At 47.6% G+C, this 15,986-nt stretch overlaps 1 protein-coding gene across 1 annotated transcript; it reads left to right on the top strand.

Moving 5' to 3' along the window:
• The first annotated feature begins 1,684 nt into the window (after positions 1-1,684).
• IDS (iduronate 2-sulfatase) lies at positions 1,685-15,265 on the top strand. Its single transcript, XM_058197098.1, has 9 exons — positions 1,685-1,823; positions 3,948-4,129; positions 4,804-4,981; positions 5,092-5,180; positions 5,980-6,180; positions 7,306-7,476; positions 9,671-9,797; positions 10,068-10,241; positions 14,601-15,265. The coding sequence occupies exons 1-9, from the start codon at positions 1,733-1,735 to the stop codon at positions 15,107-15,109; spliced, it is 1,722 nt and encodes a 573-aa protein (XP_058053081.1). The 5' UTR covers positions 1,685-1,732; the 3' UTR covers positions 15,110-15,265.
• Positions 15,266-15,986: the final 721 nt, after the last annotated feature.

Here is a 15,986-nt window from a genome sequence, read left to right as displayed (position 1 = left end):
AATAGAATAGAATAGAATAAAATAAAATGTAGAATAGAATAGAATATAGAATAAAATATAGAATAGAATAGAATAGGAAAGGAATAGAAAATAGAATAGAATAGAATAAAATAAAATAAAATATAGAATAGAATAGAACAGAATAGAATAGAATTCTTTATTGGCCAATAAAGAATGATTGGGCACACAAGGAATTTGTCTTTGGTGCATACGCTCTCAGTGTACATAAAGAAAAAATAAAATATATTGATCAAGAATCATAAGATACAACACTTAGGGATAGTCATAGGATACTAATAAGCAATCAATAGAATAGAATAGAATTTTTATTGGCCAAGTGTGATTGGACACACAAGGAATTTGTCTTATTTTATTATTATTTGCATTTATATCCCGCCCTTCTCCGAAGACTTGGTGCATATGCTCTCAGTGTACATAAAAGAAAAGATATCTTCATCAAGGTACAACATTTACAACACAATTGATGGTCGGTATATCAATATAAATAATAAGGATTGCCAGCAACAAAGTTACAGTCATACAGTCATAAGTGGGAGGAGATGGGTGATGGGAACGATGAGAAGATTCATAGTAGTGCAGACTTAGTAAATAGTCTGACAGTGTTGAGGGAATTATTTGTTTAGCAGAGTGATGGCCTTCGGGAAAAACTGTTCTTGTGTCTAGTTGTTCTGGTGTGCAGTGCTCTATAGTGTCGTTTTGAAGGTAGGAGTTGAAACAGTTTATGTCCTGTTTCAAATCATACTATCATTTCAATATGATATTCCTGTTTCAAAATTCCTGTTTCAAATCATACTAGGAAACAATAAAAACAATATACATTGTAAAGATACAAGCAACATGGATATAGCCATAAGCGGGAAGAGAGATGAGCACTACAATCTTAGTAGTTAATTTGACAGCGTTGTGGGAATCAGTTGTTTAGCAGAGTGATGGCATTGGTAGGGGGGACTGTCCTTGTGTCTTGTTGTTCTGGTGTGCAGAGCCCTACAGTGTCGTTTTGAGGGTAGACAAGCATCTGATTCACTGATGATGTTACCTAGTTTGGTCACGAAAAGCCTGCAAAGAAAACAAGCAAGCTCAAGGGAACCCCCTCATTTTTAACCCTGAGCTACAAATATTCTCCTTGGTTGGCAACCACAATTGGAGGAGGAGGAAGAAGAAGAAGAGGAGGAGGAGGAGGAGGAGGAGGAGGAGAAGAAGAAGAAGAAGAAGAAGAAGAAGAAGAAGAAGAAGAAGAAGAAGAAGAAGAAGAAGAAGAAGAAGAAGAACCAAGCTGATGCAAAAAAGAAAGAAAGAAAGAAAGACAGACAGAAAGAAAGGAAGGAAGGAAGGAAGACGGGAGCTATACAAGCCAAAGAACACCGGTCCGATACATCGGGGATGGAGAACCGGAGCGCGTGGGAAGCATCTTTTCTAATGCGGGTCTAAGGGTCGTCCGAAAGAGCGGGGGGGAAGCCAAGCCCGACACGCGCGTTTGGCTCGGGACGCGCGGTTCCCACCAAAGGCTTGCAGAATCGGCGCTTCGGCGAAGCTTCGGCGCTTGGTTGCGCTCAGCCTTGCAAGGCTCAGCCGCCGCCCAGCGCTCGGGGTGGCGCTTGGGAAGCCCTGCCCGCCGCCGTTGCCTCCTCCTCCTCCTCTTCCTCCTCCTCCTCCTCCTCCGGAGCCTGGCTGATCGGGCGAAGAAGAAGCCCTTTCCCCGGCGAGGCTAGCTATGGCACCGGCGGGGATCCAGCGAGCGGCTTCGCTCTGGTTCTTTCTGGGCGCCTCCTGGGTCTGGCTGGGTTTCCCGATGGGCGCAGCAGGTGATGCGCTCCCGGATCCCTCTGTCCGTTGGGTGGGTGGGTGGAGAAAGCCTGTGACCCCCCCTCTCCCTCCAGAGGAGGTGCAGACGACCCTCTGGGAGCCCCCCCCACCTCTCTGCAACCGGGAATCTGGGGGTGGGTGGGAGATGCAGTCTGGGAGGGGTGGGGAGAGAAAGAAAGAGGGAGGGAGGGCTAGAAAAACCTTCCACTCTTACCTGGAGCCTTACCTGGGCAAAATTAGGGCATGAGGGGTGGTGGTTAGTGGTGTACCATCAACTGGAAAGAACAGATGAACAGAGTTGGAAAGAGACCTTGTAGGTCATCTAATCCAACCCCCTTTGCCCAAGCAGGAGACCCTACACCAGGGGTGTCCAAACTCCAAATGCATGAACCCGCTGATCGTGTTACCTAGTCGGGTTAGGAAACGTCTGCAAGAAAACCACCAAGCTCAGAGAGCACCAAGGACCCCAAGGGCCTTCTCCTCCTTCTCTCCTCATCTGTTCCACAAATCCCCACTCCCTTCTAGCACTGATGATGTTACCTAGTTGGGTAATTGAACATCTGCAAGAAAACAACCAAGCTATCAGAGAACACCAAGGACCCCCCACAGTTCAGTCCCGAGCTACAAATATTCTCTTCTGTTGACATTTCGAAAGTCCATCAGATTCTTTCTTTTATTGTATTTTATACGTAAGCAGGAACACTGCAAGATAGTTCGTGGTTGAGGAGGTATAAGAGACAGATCCAAATTCAATTCATTTGCTTTGTGGTTAAGAGAGCCTTGAATCCAAGTCCTCCTGAATCCAGAAGTCGACTAACAATTTAACCTCTGTGGGTGACTGTGAGCAGCTGGTCTCAACCGCAGCTAAATAACTCGTTTTGTCAGCTATTAAAACCAAATCAATCTTTTGTTGTTGTTCCATTTCAACGTTCAAAGCCACTGACCTTCAGAATTTTTTTTTTCCCAGTGGTCTTCCGTTACTGCTACACTTTTAATCAGTGTGTTTATGAAATTCTCTCTCCTCCCACAAGAGTGCTTAAAAATGTGGGGATGATTCATAATAACATGATAAAACCATTTAAACCGGAAATTGTACAGGAGCTGCTAAAAATTTCCCTGTGTTAAATGCTCTTGCAGTGTCTCTAAAGCAGAAGCGAAGATTTTGGGGAATTGTAGCCTCTCGTCTTCTGAGTAGTTTTCCTTTCCTTTCCTTTCCTTTCCTTTCCTTTCCTTTCCTTTCCTTTCCTTTCCTTTCCTTTCCTTTCCTTTCCTTTCCTTTCCTTTCCTTTCCTTTCCTTTCCTTCCCTTCCCTTCCCTTCCCTTCCTTTCCCTTCCCTTCTCAATAGTCTCCCTTTCTTTCCTTCCTTTCCTTTCTCCCTTCTTTCCTTTCCTTTCCTTTCCTTTTCCTTTCCTTTCCTTTCCTTTCCTTTCCTTTCCTTCCCTTCCCTTCCTTCCTTTCCTTCCCTTCTCAATAGTCTCCCTTTCCTTTCCTTTCCTCCCCCTCTGCTTCTTTCCTTTCCTTTCCTTTCCTTTCCTTTCCTTTCCTTTCCTTTCCTTTCCTTTCCTTTCCTTTCCTTCCTTCCTTCCCTTCCCTTCCCTTCCTTCCTTTCCTTCCCTTCTCAATAGTCTCCTTTCCTTCCTTCTTTCCTCCCTTCTTTCCTTTCCTTTCCTTTCCTTTCCTTTCCTTTCCTTTCCTTTCCTTTCCTTTCCTTTCCTTTCCTTTCCTTTCCTTCCCTTCCCTTCCCTTCCCTTCCCTTCCCTTCCCTTCCCTTCTCAATAGTCTCCCTTTCCTTCCTTTCCTTTCTCCCTCCTTTCCTTTCCTTTCCTTTCCTTTCCTTCCCTTCCCTTCCCTTCCCTTCCCTTCCCTTCCCTTCTGCAATTAGATGAAGTAATTAAAATATCAAAATCCAATCCGATTAACTCTGTGCATTACCCCCTTTGAAGTACATTGTTTATTCTTGCCATTCATAGAACCTGCTAACTGAAGTTTAGTAGGGAATTGATCTTTGAAAGCATTCTCTATATACGGTACTAAACTACGGCTATCTTTAAAAAACAACAACAACAATAAAGAGCTAACCAGCTTAAAATTTATTCCACCATGTTCCTTCTTTCCCCCTTAGGATTGGCTGATGGTGCTCAGAGGCCTGTCGGTGATGTTGATCATCAAGGCTTCAATATTCTCTTCGTGATTGCGGATGACTTGCGTCCCGTCTTGGGGTCTTACGGGGACTCCCTGGTGAGATCACCCAACATTGATCAGCTGGCCTCCAGGAGTGTGGTGTTCCAGAATGCTTTTGCGCAGGTAATTGACGTCATCTTCATTATTATTTTTTAAAAAAAAATACACTTTGTTAAACTTTTATTACATTAAAAACATAAAAAAATTATATCATTCAACAGCAGCTATTTGTGGTGTTTTCCTCTGTCTCCCTCCCTCCCTCCCTCTTTCTGTCTCTGTCTCTCTTACTTACCCCCCTCTCTTTCTGTCTCTCTCTCTCTCTGTCTTTCTGTCTCTCCCTTCCTCCCTCTCTCTGTCTCTGTCTCTCTGTCTGTTTCTGTCTCCCTCCCTCCCTCTCTTTTTCTCTCTCCCTCCCTCTTTCTCCCTCTCTCTCTCTGTCTACCTGTCTCTCTCTCCCTCCCTCTTTCTCTCTGTCTCTCTCTCTCTCTATCTGTCTCTCCCTCCCTCCTTTCTGTCTCTCTCTCTCTCTCTGTCTCTCTCTCCTTCCCTCTTTCTCTTTGTCTCTCTCTCTCTATCTGTCTCTCCCTCCCTCTTTCTGTCTGTCTGTCTGTCTCTATCTATCTATCTGTCTCTCTCGCCTTCTCTCTTTCTCTCTCTCTCTCTCTCTGTCTCTCCCTCCCTCCCTCCCTCTTTCTGTCTCTCTCTCTCTCTCTATCTGTCTCTCCCTCCCTCTTTCTGTCTGTCTGTCTCTGCCTGCCTGCCTCTCTCTCTCTCTCTCTTTCTTTTTTTGCCTCCAGCAAGCTGTCTGTGCCCCAAGCAGGGTCTCCTTCCTCACAGGCCGCAGACCTGATTCCACCAGGCTGTACGACTTTAACTCGTACTGGCGAACCCACGCAGGAAACTACACCACCTTGCCGCAGTACTTCAAGGAGAACGGCTACATCACCGTGTCCATTGGGAAGATTTTTCACCCAGGTGAGGTTTCTCACGGCTTCCCAAGACCTGGCGGGGGCCCTAGGAAAGCATTCGAGATCCCAAGGATTGAGTCCAGAACTTTACCTGTGTTTCGGCTTTCTGTTTCTCAGGCATCTCCTCCAACCACAGTGACGATTATCCGTACAGTTGGTCTTTTCCAGCTTTCCATCCATCTTCTGAAAAATACGAAAACACGAAGGTAGACGGGCATTACAGTTTGTTTGTTTTTAATTTGCATTTATATCCCGCCCTTTTCCGAAGACTCAGGGCGGCTTTCTCCTGCTCTTTAGGGTTTCTAAGCTTGCCCTCTCTTCTGTTGTGGTCCACCGGCGGCCCGAAGAGCTGGCAGCAGAGTCGAACAGTGAGGAGGTTGGGGAGGAACATGGGCCAGTCCTGGAGTCTGGGGAAGGCTCGGGCGAGGGCTCTGCATCGGAGGCAGAGATGGGGCCAGGGCCATCTGGGAGTTATGTGCTGACTCTGGAGCCTCCAGAGTCGGACATCAGTGATGCAGAGGAACAGGGGGAGCCTGTGCTGAGTCGCGCATGCGCAAAGCTGCCAGAAGGCAAGAACAGTTAAGACAAAAGGAACGACTCAGGAGTAAGGCTTGGAGATGATTGGCCGCTTCCATAAGACATAAAGGAGGAGGAAGCAACTTTGTTCGTGCTGGTTGGTTTAAATGCTGAAACTCTGTTTTGACTCTGTGGTCCGTGTGGCCTTGCAAAGCTAATTGCCCATTAGGTCTTTGGCAACCTGTCAAGGGAGCTGAAGGTGGGTGCTTATTAGCCTTATTACGAAGGACTGTGGCAGACCTCTGTTGGACTCTTTACAAACTATTTGTGACTCATTACGGGCTGTGAATGAACGTAATTCACAGCCGTTGAAATAGAAAGAGGATTTTTGGGACTAATCGTGTTCTTTTTACTGTCTCAGGAAGCCTGGGTCGGAACACCTTCCCACGGCCAGATTCTGTTTTATGACGGTCGCTGTTTGCCTTCCAGGTTTGCAAAGGCAAAGACGGAAAGCTCCATGCTGACTTGATCTGCCCTGTGGATGTTGCCGAGATGCCCGAGGCGACTTTGCCAGATATCCAGAGCACCGAGGAGGCCATCCGTTGGTTGAAGACTCTGAAAAGAATCAAGAGGAAGTTTTTTCTGGCTGTCGGCTATCATAAGCCCCACATCCCGTTCAGATTCCCTCGGGTAAAACGGCTTCTCTGCAGGGGAGAAAAGAGAAGGGGAGGTCTGCCCTGGAAGAGACCTCAAGAAGGTCTCTCCTAGAAGGGTATATCAATGGAATAGAAATAGAAATAGAGAAATAAGAATGGAGTGGATTGGAGTGGAGTGGAGTGGAGTAGAATGGAATAGAATAGAATAAAAATAGATATAGATATAGATATAGATATAGATAGAAATAGAAATAGAAATAAGAATAGAGGGGTGGAGTGGAGTGGAGTGGAGTGGAGTGGAACGGGACAGAACAGAATAATAATAATAATAATAATAATAATAATAATAATAATAATAATAATAATAATAATAATAATAGAAATAGAAATAAGAATGGGATGGGATGGGATGGGATGGGATGGAATAGAATAGAATAGAATAGAATAGAATAGAATAGAATAGAATAGAATAGAATAGAATAGAATAGAATAGAATAGAATTAGAATTAGAAATAGAAATAGAAATAGAAATAGAAATAGAAATAGAAATGAGTAGAGTAAGTAGAAAAGAAAAGAAATTGGAATAAATAGAGAATAGAACAGAACAGAACAGAATAAATATTGGAATGAAGAATAGAATAGAATAGAATAGAATAGAATACAATACAATACAATACAATACAATAATAATAATAGAAATAGAAATAGAAATAAGAATGGAGTGGAATGGAATGGAACGGAATGGAATAGAAATAGAAATAGAAATAGAAATAATAGAAATAGAAATAGAAATAGAAATAGAAATAAAAATAGAGTAGAGTAGAAAAGAAATTGGAATAAATACAGAACAGAATAGAACAGAACAGAACAGAACAGAACAAAATAAATATTGAAATGAAGAATAGAATATCCAATTCTTTTGAGCATTATCTCTCCCGTCGTGTCCTCCGCAATTAGGAAAAATGGAAATTGGGTGAGATTTCACGAGCAGGGCTGTTGGCTGAACTGCCCAAGTGGGAGGATGAACTAAAGGGTAGAGTCGGATGCAGGAAAATACTTTTGGGCTTGGAAAATACTTATTTATGGTCAAAGCAACTGAGCCCGTCCTGAGTGATAGACACTCGTTAGAAAGCCCATTTGGATAATCTCTTCTCTCCAGAAATTTCTCAAATTGTACCCGTTGGAGAATGTCACCTTGGCTCCCGATCCAGCAGTTCCTAAAAAACTTCCTTCCGTCGCTTACAATCCCTGGATGGACCTGCGGAAGAGAGAGGACGTTGTGGCTTTGAACCTCAGTTTCCCTTACGGGCCTGTTCCAGAACACTTCCAGGTAGGGTTTCCTTTATGGGTCCATTCGGTCACGTTTCCATTAGATGATGGTCTGGTTCAGGGGTGAAATCTACAAATTTTCCCTACCGGTTCTGTGGGCGTGGTTTAATTGATGGGTGTGACTTGGTGGTTAGATGACTGGGTGGGCGTGGCCAATAACAATAAATAATAAAAATAATAAACAAAGTATACAAAACAATAAGAGGTACCCAAAACCAAGGCTTGCTCTAGTCTAGCAGAGCCATACTGGTCTTCTTGCCTTTTTTGGGAGCGCACCGGTCTACTTCTTTAAAAATAGAGGCACCGGTCTACTAATTGCCTTTTTTTGGGAGGCACCGGTCTACCTTCTTTAAAAATAGAGGCACCAGTCTACTAATTGTCTTTTTTTGGGAGGCACCGGTCTACCTTCTTTAAAAATAGAGGCACCAGTCTGCTAATTCTTTTTTTGGGAGGCACCGGTCTACCTTCTTTAAAAATAGAGGCACCGGTCTACTAATAGCTTTTTTTTGGGAGGCACCGGTCTACCTTCTTTAAAAATAGAGGCACCGGTCTACTAATTGCCTTTTTTTGGGAGGCACCGGTCTACGTTCTTTAAAAATAGAGGCACCGGTCTACTAATAGCTTTTTTTTGGGAGGCGCCGGTCTACCTTCTTTAAAAATAGAGGCACCAGTCTACTAGCTGCCTACAGCGTTGATCAGCTATAGTGCGGCTGTTTGAAGCGCCACAGCAGTCATTTAAGGCCGTTTGCAGCTATATCACCACCGAGAGCTTCAGGGACAGAGAATCGGAATAGCGAGGTGTGGGTGGGGGGGGAGCAGGGATTTTTGCTACCGGTTCTCCGAACTACCCGCCCCCATCGCTACCGGATCGCACGATCCGGTCCGAACCGGAAGCATTTCACCCCTGGTCTGGTTGTAGTCTGAAAGACGCTGGTGAGATAGGGAGTTGGATGGCTAGTCTCCAGGTTGTCCTTGACTTACAACAAGTTCATTCAGCGACCTTTTGAAGTTACAACGACACTGAAAAAAGTGACTTAGACCAGTGCTGGGATTCAAATAATTTAATAACCGGTTCTCTGCCCTAATGACTGGCTTGGTGGGTGTGGCCATGGTGGGCGTGGCCAAGGGTGTGTGACAGACAGCACTCGGCCTCCTGCACCCCCCCGGGAGCACAAATGGGACGCAGGGGGGATGCAGCGTCCACGTGCCCCATTTTGGGCCTAGGAGGCCTCCCTGCACTTACCTGGGAGCCAAAATGGGGTGCGTGGGGACTTCTGGAAAGGGAGGGGAGGGGAGAGGCAGAGCCATCCAGCAATTTAGCTACCAGTTCGCCCGAACCGACTCGAACCGGCTGAATCCAACCACTGCTTATGACCGTTTTTCATACTTATGACCCTTGCAGCATCCCCATGGTCATGCGATCAAAATTCGGACACTTGGAAACTGGCATGTACTTGTGACTGTTGCAGCGTCCCGGAGTCACCTTCTCATTTTGTTGGCAATGAACAAAGGCAACGGGGGATGTGCCACATTCACTTAACAGCCGTGATACTATCTGAATAACTGTAACGATTCGCTTAACAACGATGGCAAGAAAAAGTTGTAAAACTCACTTCACGTGGTCTTGCTTAGCCACAGAAATTTTGGACTTGTCAGGGTTCCGACGGATGCCCTAATTGTGCCCAAGCTTCAAACGAAATCCAGTTATTTATTAGGAGCTTCATGTCGGTACACTCCAAGTGAAGCCAACTCTGACCCCACGTAATTTATGTCCCCATCTTGACCCTGTTTCCTCCTCCCTCCCCCCCTGGTGTGTCACCAGTCACATTTGCCAACAGAGCAATTTCGCGGGTTGTAGAGATCACTCCCCTCCAGCCGCTGTGGGTAACCTTGGGAGATAGCCTTTAGAGAGAGATATCTGGAATGTGCTTTCATTTTTGGCTGTCATGTTGCTTTGCCGGTTTCCAATCCCCCCTTGCCTATGGTAATTTGAGAGCAGACCCGGGATGATTTGCGAGTTGACAGGCTCAACTGTGGTCATAAGTCATGGACTAACTGTACTAATTGGGGAGACAGGTGCGTTACAAACAAATTACGTCCTGAAAGACCTTCCAACCCTCTCAGGGGCTGCTTCGATTGACAGGGTAGCAGCCACAACTCACTTTTTGTCCCCTTTTGCAAACTTTCTTTTGTAGCGGAAAATTCGCCAGAGTTATTTTGCCTCCATTTCCTATGTCGATACGCTGGTGGGAAAGTTGCTGAATGCCCTGGATGAGACACAGCTATCTCACAACACAGTGGTGGTTTTCACCGCAGATCACGGTAAGATTTCCGTCAGGCTTGGAGTCAGTTGCAAACTACACAGCTTCCTTTTCTGGAGGAGATTGTTGGACGTTATGAATTTTAGCTCTTGCGTCTGGATCAGCGTGTTGAATAAACTAGCTTCTACACAATGGCTTATATACAGTGGTGGCCCAAATTGTGGAAACCTTTTGGGAAAAGTGTATTTCTTCTTCTTTTTTCTTTTTCTGGATGGATCCACAGGATTGCTCTCAATGCCGTCTCCCCTTCGTGGTTCTTGATTTCATTTAGGCTGGTCGCTGGGCGAACATGGCGAGTGGGCGAAATACAGCAACTTCGACGTAGCTACACGAGTGCCGTTGATGTTCTACGTGCCAGGAGTGACAACTCCGATCTCTGATCCGGGACAGAAAGTTTTCCCATTCATGGATCCCTTCGCTCAAGATTCCTGCTCTGGGCTCCAAGGTACAAATCCAGCATTAACAGTGGCAAAAATTAAAAGTCCAACCTTTTATTGTTAATCCGATTAGGTCTTCCCTGTTAGCTTTAGACGTGCTGATGCTTCTCTTCTTAGATTTTATTTAATGCCAATGCACCGTACTTTTTGGAGTATCAGACGCACTATTTCCCCCCCTAAAAGAGGGTGGAAATGATGGTGCGCCTTATACACCGAATACAGCCATTTTTGGCCTCCCAAAACCCCACCTGTGCATCCCGTTTTCGCCAAAAACAGGGCCGTTTTTCACAAAAACAGGGCGCGTAGAGGGTTTGGGAGGCCTGAGTGCTCTTGGGGACTGGGGAGGGCAAAAACGTGACATGGGAGGGGGGGTGGGAGGGCAAAAACAGGCCTGCTTTTTGTAAAAACGGGCGTTTTTGCCCTCCCCAGCCCCCAAGAGCACTCCGCAGGCCTTCCAAACCCTCTGGGCACCCCATTTTTGTGAAAAATGGTCCCCTTTTTGTGAAAAACGGCCCCCTTTTTGGCCTCCTGAAGCCCCCATGCATTGCACTTTTGCCCTCCCCAGCCCCCAGGAGCACTCTGCAGGCCTCCCAAACCCCCTGCGTGCCTTGTTTTTGCAAAAAGCCGGCCAATTTTTCACAAAAACGGGATGCGTAGAGGGTTTGGGAGGCCTGTAGAGTGGTCCTTGGGGCCAGGGGAGGGCAAAAACTTTTTTTTTCTTGTTTATCTCTTCAAAATCTTGGTGCGTCTTATACTCTGGTGCGTCTTATAGTCCGAAAAATACGGTATATTTTAAAAGCGTGAAAATTCTGCTAGGCTGTTTTTGCAAGCCATTCTGGAAAAAAAAACAGTGAAATCTTTAAAAGTAAGTCGATGCCTCCCCCCCCCCCCCGGTTTCCTGGTTTCAGTTCATTTATAATTTTGCAAAGGCACAGAATGGCTCTGCTTACCAAGGTAGGGCATCCATGGAACTCGCATTGTATTTGGTCCGTGGCCAATAAGGCCCCCCTAATTCATGATCTTATCCAGGGGGGCGCCGCGGACCTTATGGGCGTTACGGAGACCTGGTTGGGTGCAGAAGGGGGCGTGCCCCTTGTTGAGATGTGCCCACCGGGCTTCCGTGCATTCCATCAGCCGAGGGCTCAGGGTAGGGGTGGGGGGGTGGCGGTTGTGATTAGAGAGAGTCTGGAGCCGAGGGAGACCACTGTACCTCAGATTGCCGGGTGCGAATCCCTCTTGGTGAGATGGGGTCATAGGTGTCAGATGGGCTTGCTGGTCGCGTACCTGGCTCCTTGCTGCGTGACAGCTGCCCTGCCCGAGCTCCTGGAGGTGCTGGCCGGGGTGGCAGTTGAGACCCCCAGACTTTTAGTCATGGGGGACTTTAACTTGCCATCTTCCGGCTCGTCATCAACAGCAGCTCGGGAGTTCATGGCTTCCATGACGGCCTTGGACCTGACCCAAGTAGTTGATGGCCCTACTCACATTGGGGGTGGCACTCTGGACCTGATTTTTGTCTCTGGTCAGTGGTCGAGAGATCTGGACTTAAAGGAAATAGTCACTGAACCTTTGTCATGGTCAGATCACACTCTCCTTCGTCTGGACTTTCTGACCGCCATTCACCACCGCGGGAGGCGGAGCCGATCGTTGGTTCCGTCCCAGGCGCCTGATGGACCCGGAGGGTTCCGGACGGAGCTTGGGCCATTTCCTGAGGGTCTGGCTCACGGCTCGGCTGAGGAACTTGTTGCGGCCTGGGAGCGGGCGCGGCGGGGCCTTAGACCGTGTCGTGCCTTTGCGGCCTCTGACCCGGCGCAGGTCCCAACCGGCTCCTTGGTTCTCCGAGGAGCTGAGAGGGATGAAGCGCCGGAGAAGACACCTAGAGAGTTCCTGGAGGTCCAGCCGTTCAGAAGCTGATCGGACACTAGTGAAGTCCTATACTAGGGCTTACCTAGTGGCATTGAGGAAGCGGCGTAGCTCGCCTCCTCCCTCATTGCGCCGGCAGATAACCGCCCAGCTGCCCTGTTTCGGGTGACCCGCTCCCTCCTACACCAGGGGGAGCGGGATGACCCGTTGCAGGGACGTGCTGAGGAGTTTAACGGTTATCTATACGATAAAATCGTTCAGCTTCGGGATGGTTTGGACCAAGATTGCGGTGATACGGGTGAGACGACCGAGGGCGGTCTTGGTGACATTTTATGGGATGAGTTTGACCCTGTCGCTCCCGAGGACATGGACAGGCTGTTGGGGAGGCTGAATGCCACCACGTGTTTACTGGACCCGTGCCCCTCCTGGTTGGTGCTGGCCACGCAGGAGGTGACACGAGGCTGGCTCCAGGCGATTACGGCGCTTCCTTGGTGGAGGTGTCTTTCCGGCCGCCTTGAAAGAGGCGGTGGTGAGGCCCTCCTCAAGAAGCCTTCCTGACCCGCTGTTTTAGGTAATTATCGTCGTCTCCAACCCGCTCGGCGAAGGTTGTAGAGAGTATGGTGGCATATCAGTTTCCTTGCACCTGGATGAAACTGTCTATCTAGACCTGCTCCAGTCCGGTTTCCGCCCGGTTACAGCACGGAGGCGGCTTTGGTCGCGTTGGTGGATGATCTCTGGAGGGCCAGGGATAGGGGTTGTTCCTCTGCCCTGGTCCTATTAGACCTCTCAGCGGCTTTTGATACCATCGACCATGGTATCCTGCTGCGCGGTTGGAGGGATTGGGAGTGGGAGGCACCGTTTATCGGTGGTTCTCCTCCTATCTCTCCGACCGGTCGCAGTCGGTGTTGACAGGGGCAGAGGTCGGCCCCGAGGCGCCTCACTTGTGGGGTGCCGCGGGATCGATCCTCTCGCCTTCTGTTCAACATCTACATGAAGCCGCTGGGTGAGATCATCAGTGGGTTCGGTGTGAGGTACCAGCTGTATGCGGATGACACCCAGCTGTACTTTTCACACGGACCACCCCAATGAAGCCATCAAGTGCTGTCCCGGTGTCTGGAGGCCGACGGGTCTGGATGGGGAGAAACAGGCTCAAGCTCAATCCCTCCAAGACAGAGTGGCTGTGGATGCGGCATCCCGGTACAGTCAGCTAAATCAGCGGCTGACCATCGGTGGCGAGTCATTGGCCCCGATGGAGAGGGTGCGCAACAGCGTCCTCCTGGATGAGCGGCTGTCTCTAGAAGATCATTTGACGGCCGTCTCCAGGAGGCGTTCTACCAGGTTCGCCTGGTGCGCCAGTTGCGCCTTTCTGGACCGGGAGGCCCTATGCACGGTCACTCACGCTCTCGTGACGTCTCGCCTGGATTACTGCGCTCTCTACATGGGGCTTCCTTGAAGGGCATCCGGAGGCTACAGTTAGTCAGAATGCGGCTGCGGGTGATAGATGGAGCCCTCGTGGCTCCCGCATAACACCCATCCTGCGCAGGCTGCACTGGCTACCTGTGGCCTTCGGGTGCGCTTCAAGGTTTTGGTGACCACCTTTAAAGCGCTCCATGGCATAGGGCGGGTTATCTACGGGACCGCCTACTGCGACCAGATACCTCTCACCGACCCGTGCGCTCTCACAGAGAGGGACTCCTCAGGGTGCCGTCAGCTAGGCAGTGTCGTCTGGCGGCGCCCAGGGGAAGGGCCTTCTCTGTGGGGGCTCCCACCCTCTGGAACGAACTCCCCCCAGGACTCCGTCAACTTCCAGATCTTCGAACCTTCCGTCGCGAGCTCAAGACTCATTTATTCATCTGTGCAGGACTGGCTTAGACTTTTAAATTTAGAGGGGTTTTAAATTGATTTTAATATTTATATTTCTATTTTTAAAAATTGGTATTATTAATTATTGGCATTAGAATAAGTCTTTTAATGATTATTTTAATTTGTATATTGATGTTTTTTATATGCCTGTAAACCGCCCTGAGTCCTTTGGGAGATAGGGCGGTATATAAGTTTAAATAATAAATAAATAAATAAATAAATAAATAAATTTGTCATAAAACACACGGTACGGGACACAGAAGAATGGATGTAGGTCGTAGGAAGGCCAATTCTGATGGAATGTTGGGAGTGAAACAAGTCTTTCACAATAAAGGCAATTTGACAATGGAACCAATTTCCCAGAGAGATAGTAGCAACGGGCAATGGCTGGCGTGCCTGTAGAGATGACTTTGCGTGCCACAGGTTCATGATCACGGGCTTAGATAGTTTGGTAGGGAGGAAGAGAGTTAAAAAGGCTCCTCCTTAACTATCCTCAGAGAGTATCTTTGATGATGTGAATAGTTTCTTTAAGTTTGGCACAATTTCTGTCTATGGCTGAGGAACAACAAAAGATAGAAGTAATTCCAGGTATTGTTTCTGGGTCTGACACTCCCTACCCTAATTTTTCTCCTATCCCGCTCCAGGAAAACCCAAAGAAATGGTTGAGTTGGTGTCCCTCTTCCCAACGCTTGCAGAACTGGCTGGACTGACCATTCCTCCTGCTTGCCCTCAGCCTTCCTTTCACGTCCCTCTTTGTAGTGAAGGAAAGAGCTTGGTTCGGTACTTCCGGTCCTCCGGTGGAGGGATGGAGAACCATGGTTCCAAACGAAAAGAAACCCCCGTTGCCTTCAGCCAGTATCCGCGACCCGGTGACACCCCTGCACCGAATTCTGATTTGCCGTTACTTCAAGATATAAGAGTCATGGGCTATTCCATCCGTACGGCCGATTACAGGTGTACTGTCTGGTTTGGCTTTAATCCCAGCAACTTCACAATCGACGTGAAGGACATCCACGGGGGAGAGCTGTATTTTGAAAAAAGCGATCCCAACGAAGATCATAACCGGTACAACGAAGTCCTGCCTGGATCCCCCGTTCCAAAGCTTTGCCATCTCGTCGATTATTTGAAACTGGGATCCACTTCAATTCAGTGAGCCTCTGCTAAGGAATTGACCTCCACCTGGCTTGTATATACGTCATGCTTTGTGTTATACACAAAGACGCCTCCAAGAATGACCGTTTTTGTATCAAAAGGTTTTAAATGCTGATATTAGAATAAATTTGAAGATGTATGCGCTCCTTAAAAGAAATCTGTCATGTCTGTCAAATAGTTCTATAATATTAGAAAAGAGAGAGAGAAAACAGATCAATATTAAGTGGTTAAGTGACCTGAGTATGCAGGGGTGAAATGCTACCAGTTCGGACCGCTTCTCTAGAACCAGTAGTAAAAAAAATGCTACCGGTTCGGGTGAACCGGTATTTCCAACGATCAGCTGGGTGACGATCAGCTGTTGCACGTGATTTATATTAGCTAGAATTGTCGGATTTCCTGCTTTCCAGCTAATCTAAATCGCGTGGCACAGCGGATTTCCTCCCACTCACTGTTTTACTTACCTTTGTGGACTAAGAAGGATTCAAAATGTTCCTTTTTTAGCGCTGGGAGGGCGTGCCTTAGGCGCACATGCACGTGGAACGCACAATCAGTAGCAGACTCACAGAACCGGTAGCAAATTTCAGAGGATTTCACTGCTCTGAGTATGGTTCTGTGCACGTACTTTTAGAGATGTGGAACACGCTAGCTGGGAATTCTGGCAGGTGTCCCCAAATACCTGGAGGGACCAGGTTGGGAAATCTGAATTGCACCCCCAGGGAGCCAGTGGTTGTCCTTCTTTTTAGGTTTTTGTCGGGTGCAAAGAATCAGGGCCACCTATTAAACTCCAGTTAAGCTGATGTATTGCTTATGTCTGTACAACTAAGAATCTAGTCAACTAACGGTCAACACTAAATTGGCGTTCGATAAAAGTCAATAGA

Source organism: Ahaetulla prasina, chromosome 11 (assembly GCF_028640845.1).
Source record: "Ahaetulla prasina isolate Xishuangbanna chromosome 11, ASM2864084v1, whole genome shotgun sequence".
Classification (NCBI taxonomy): domain Eukaryota; kingdom Metazoa; phylum Chordata; class Lepidosauria; order Squamata; family Colubridae; genus Ahaetulla; species Ahaetulla prasina.
The sequence above is the reverse complement of the archived record's forward strand: the minus strand, read 5'-3'. Positions and strand labels throughout refer to the sequence as shown.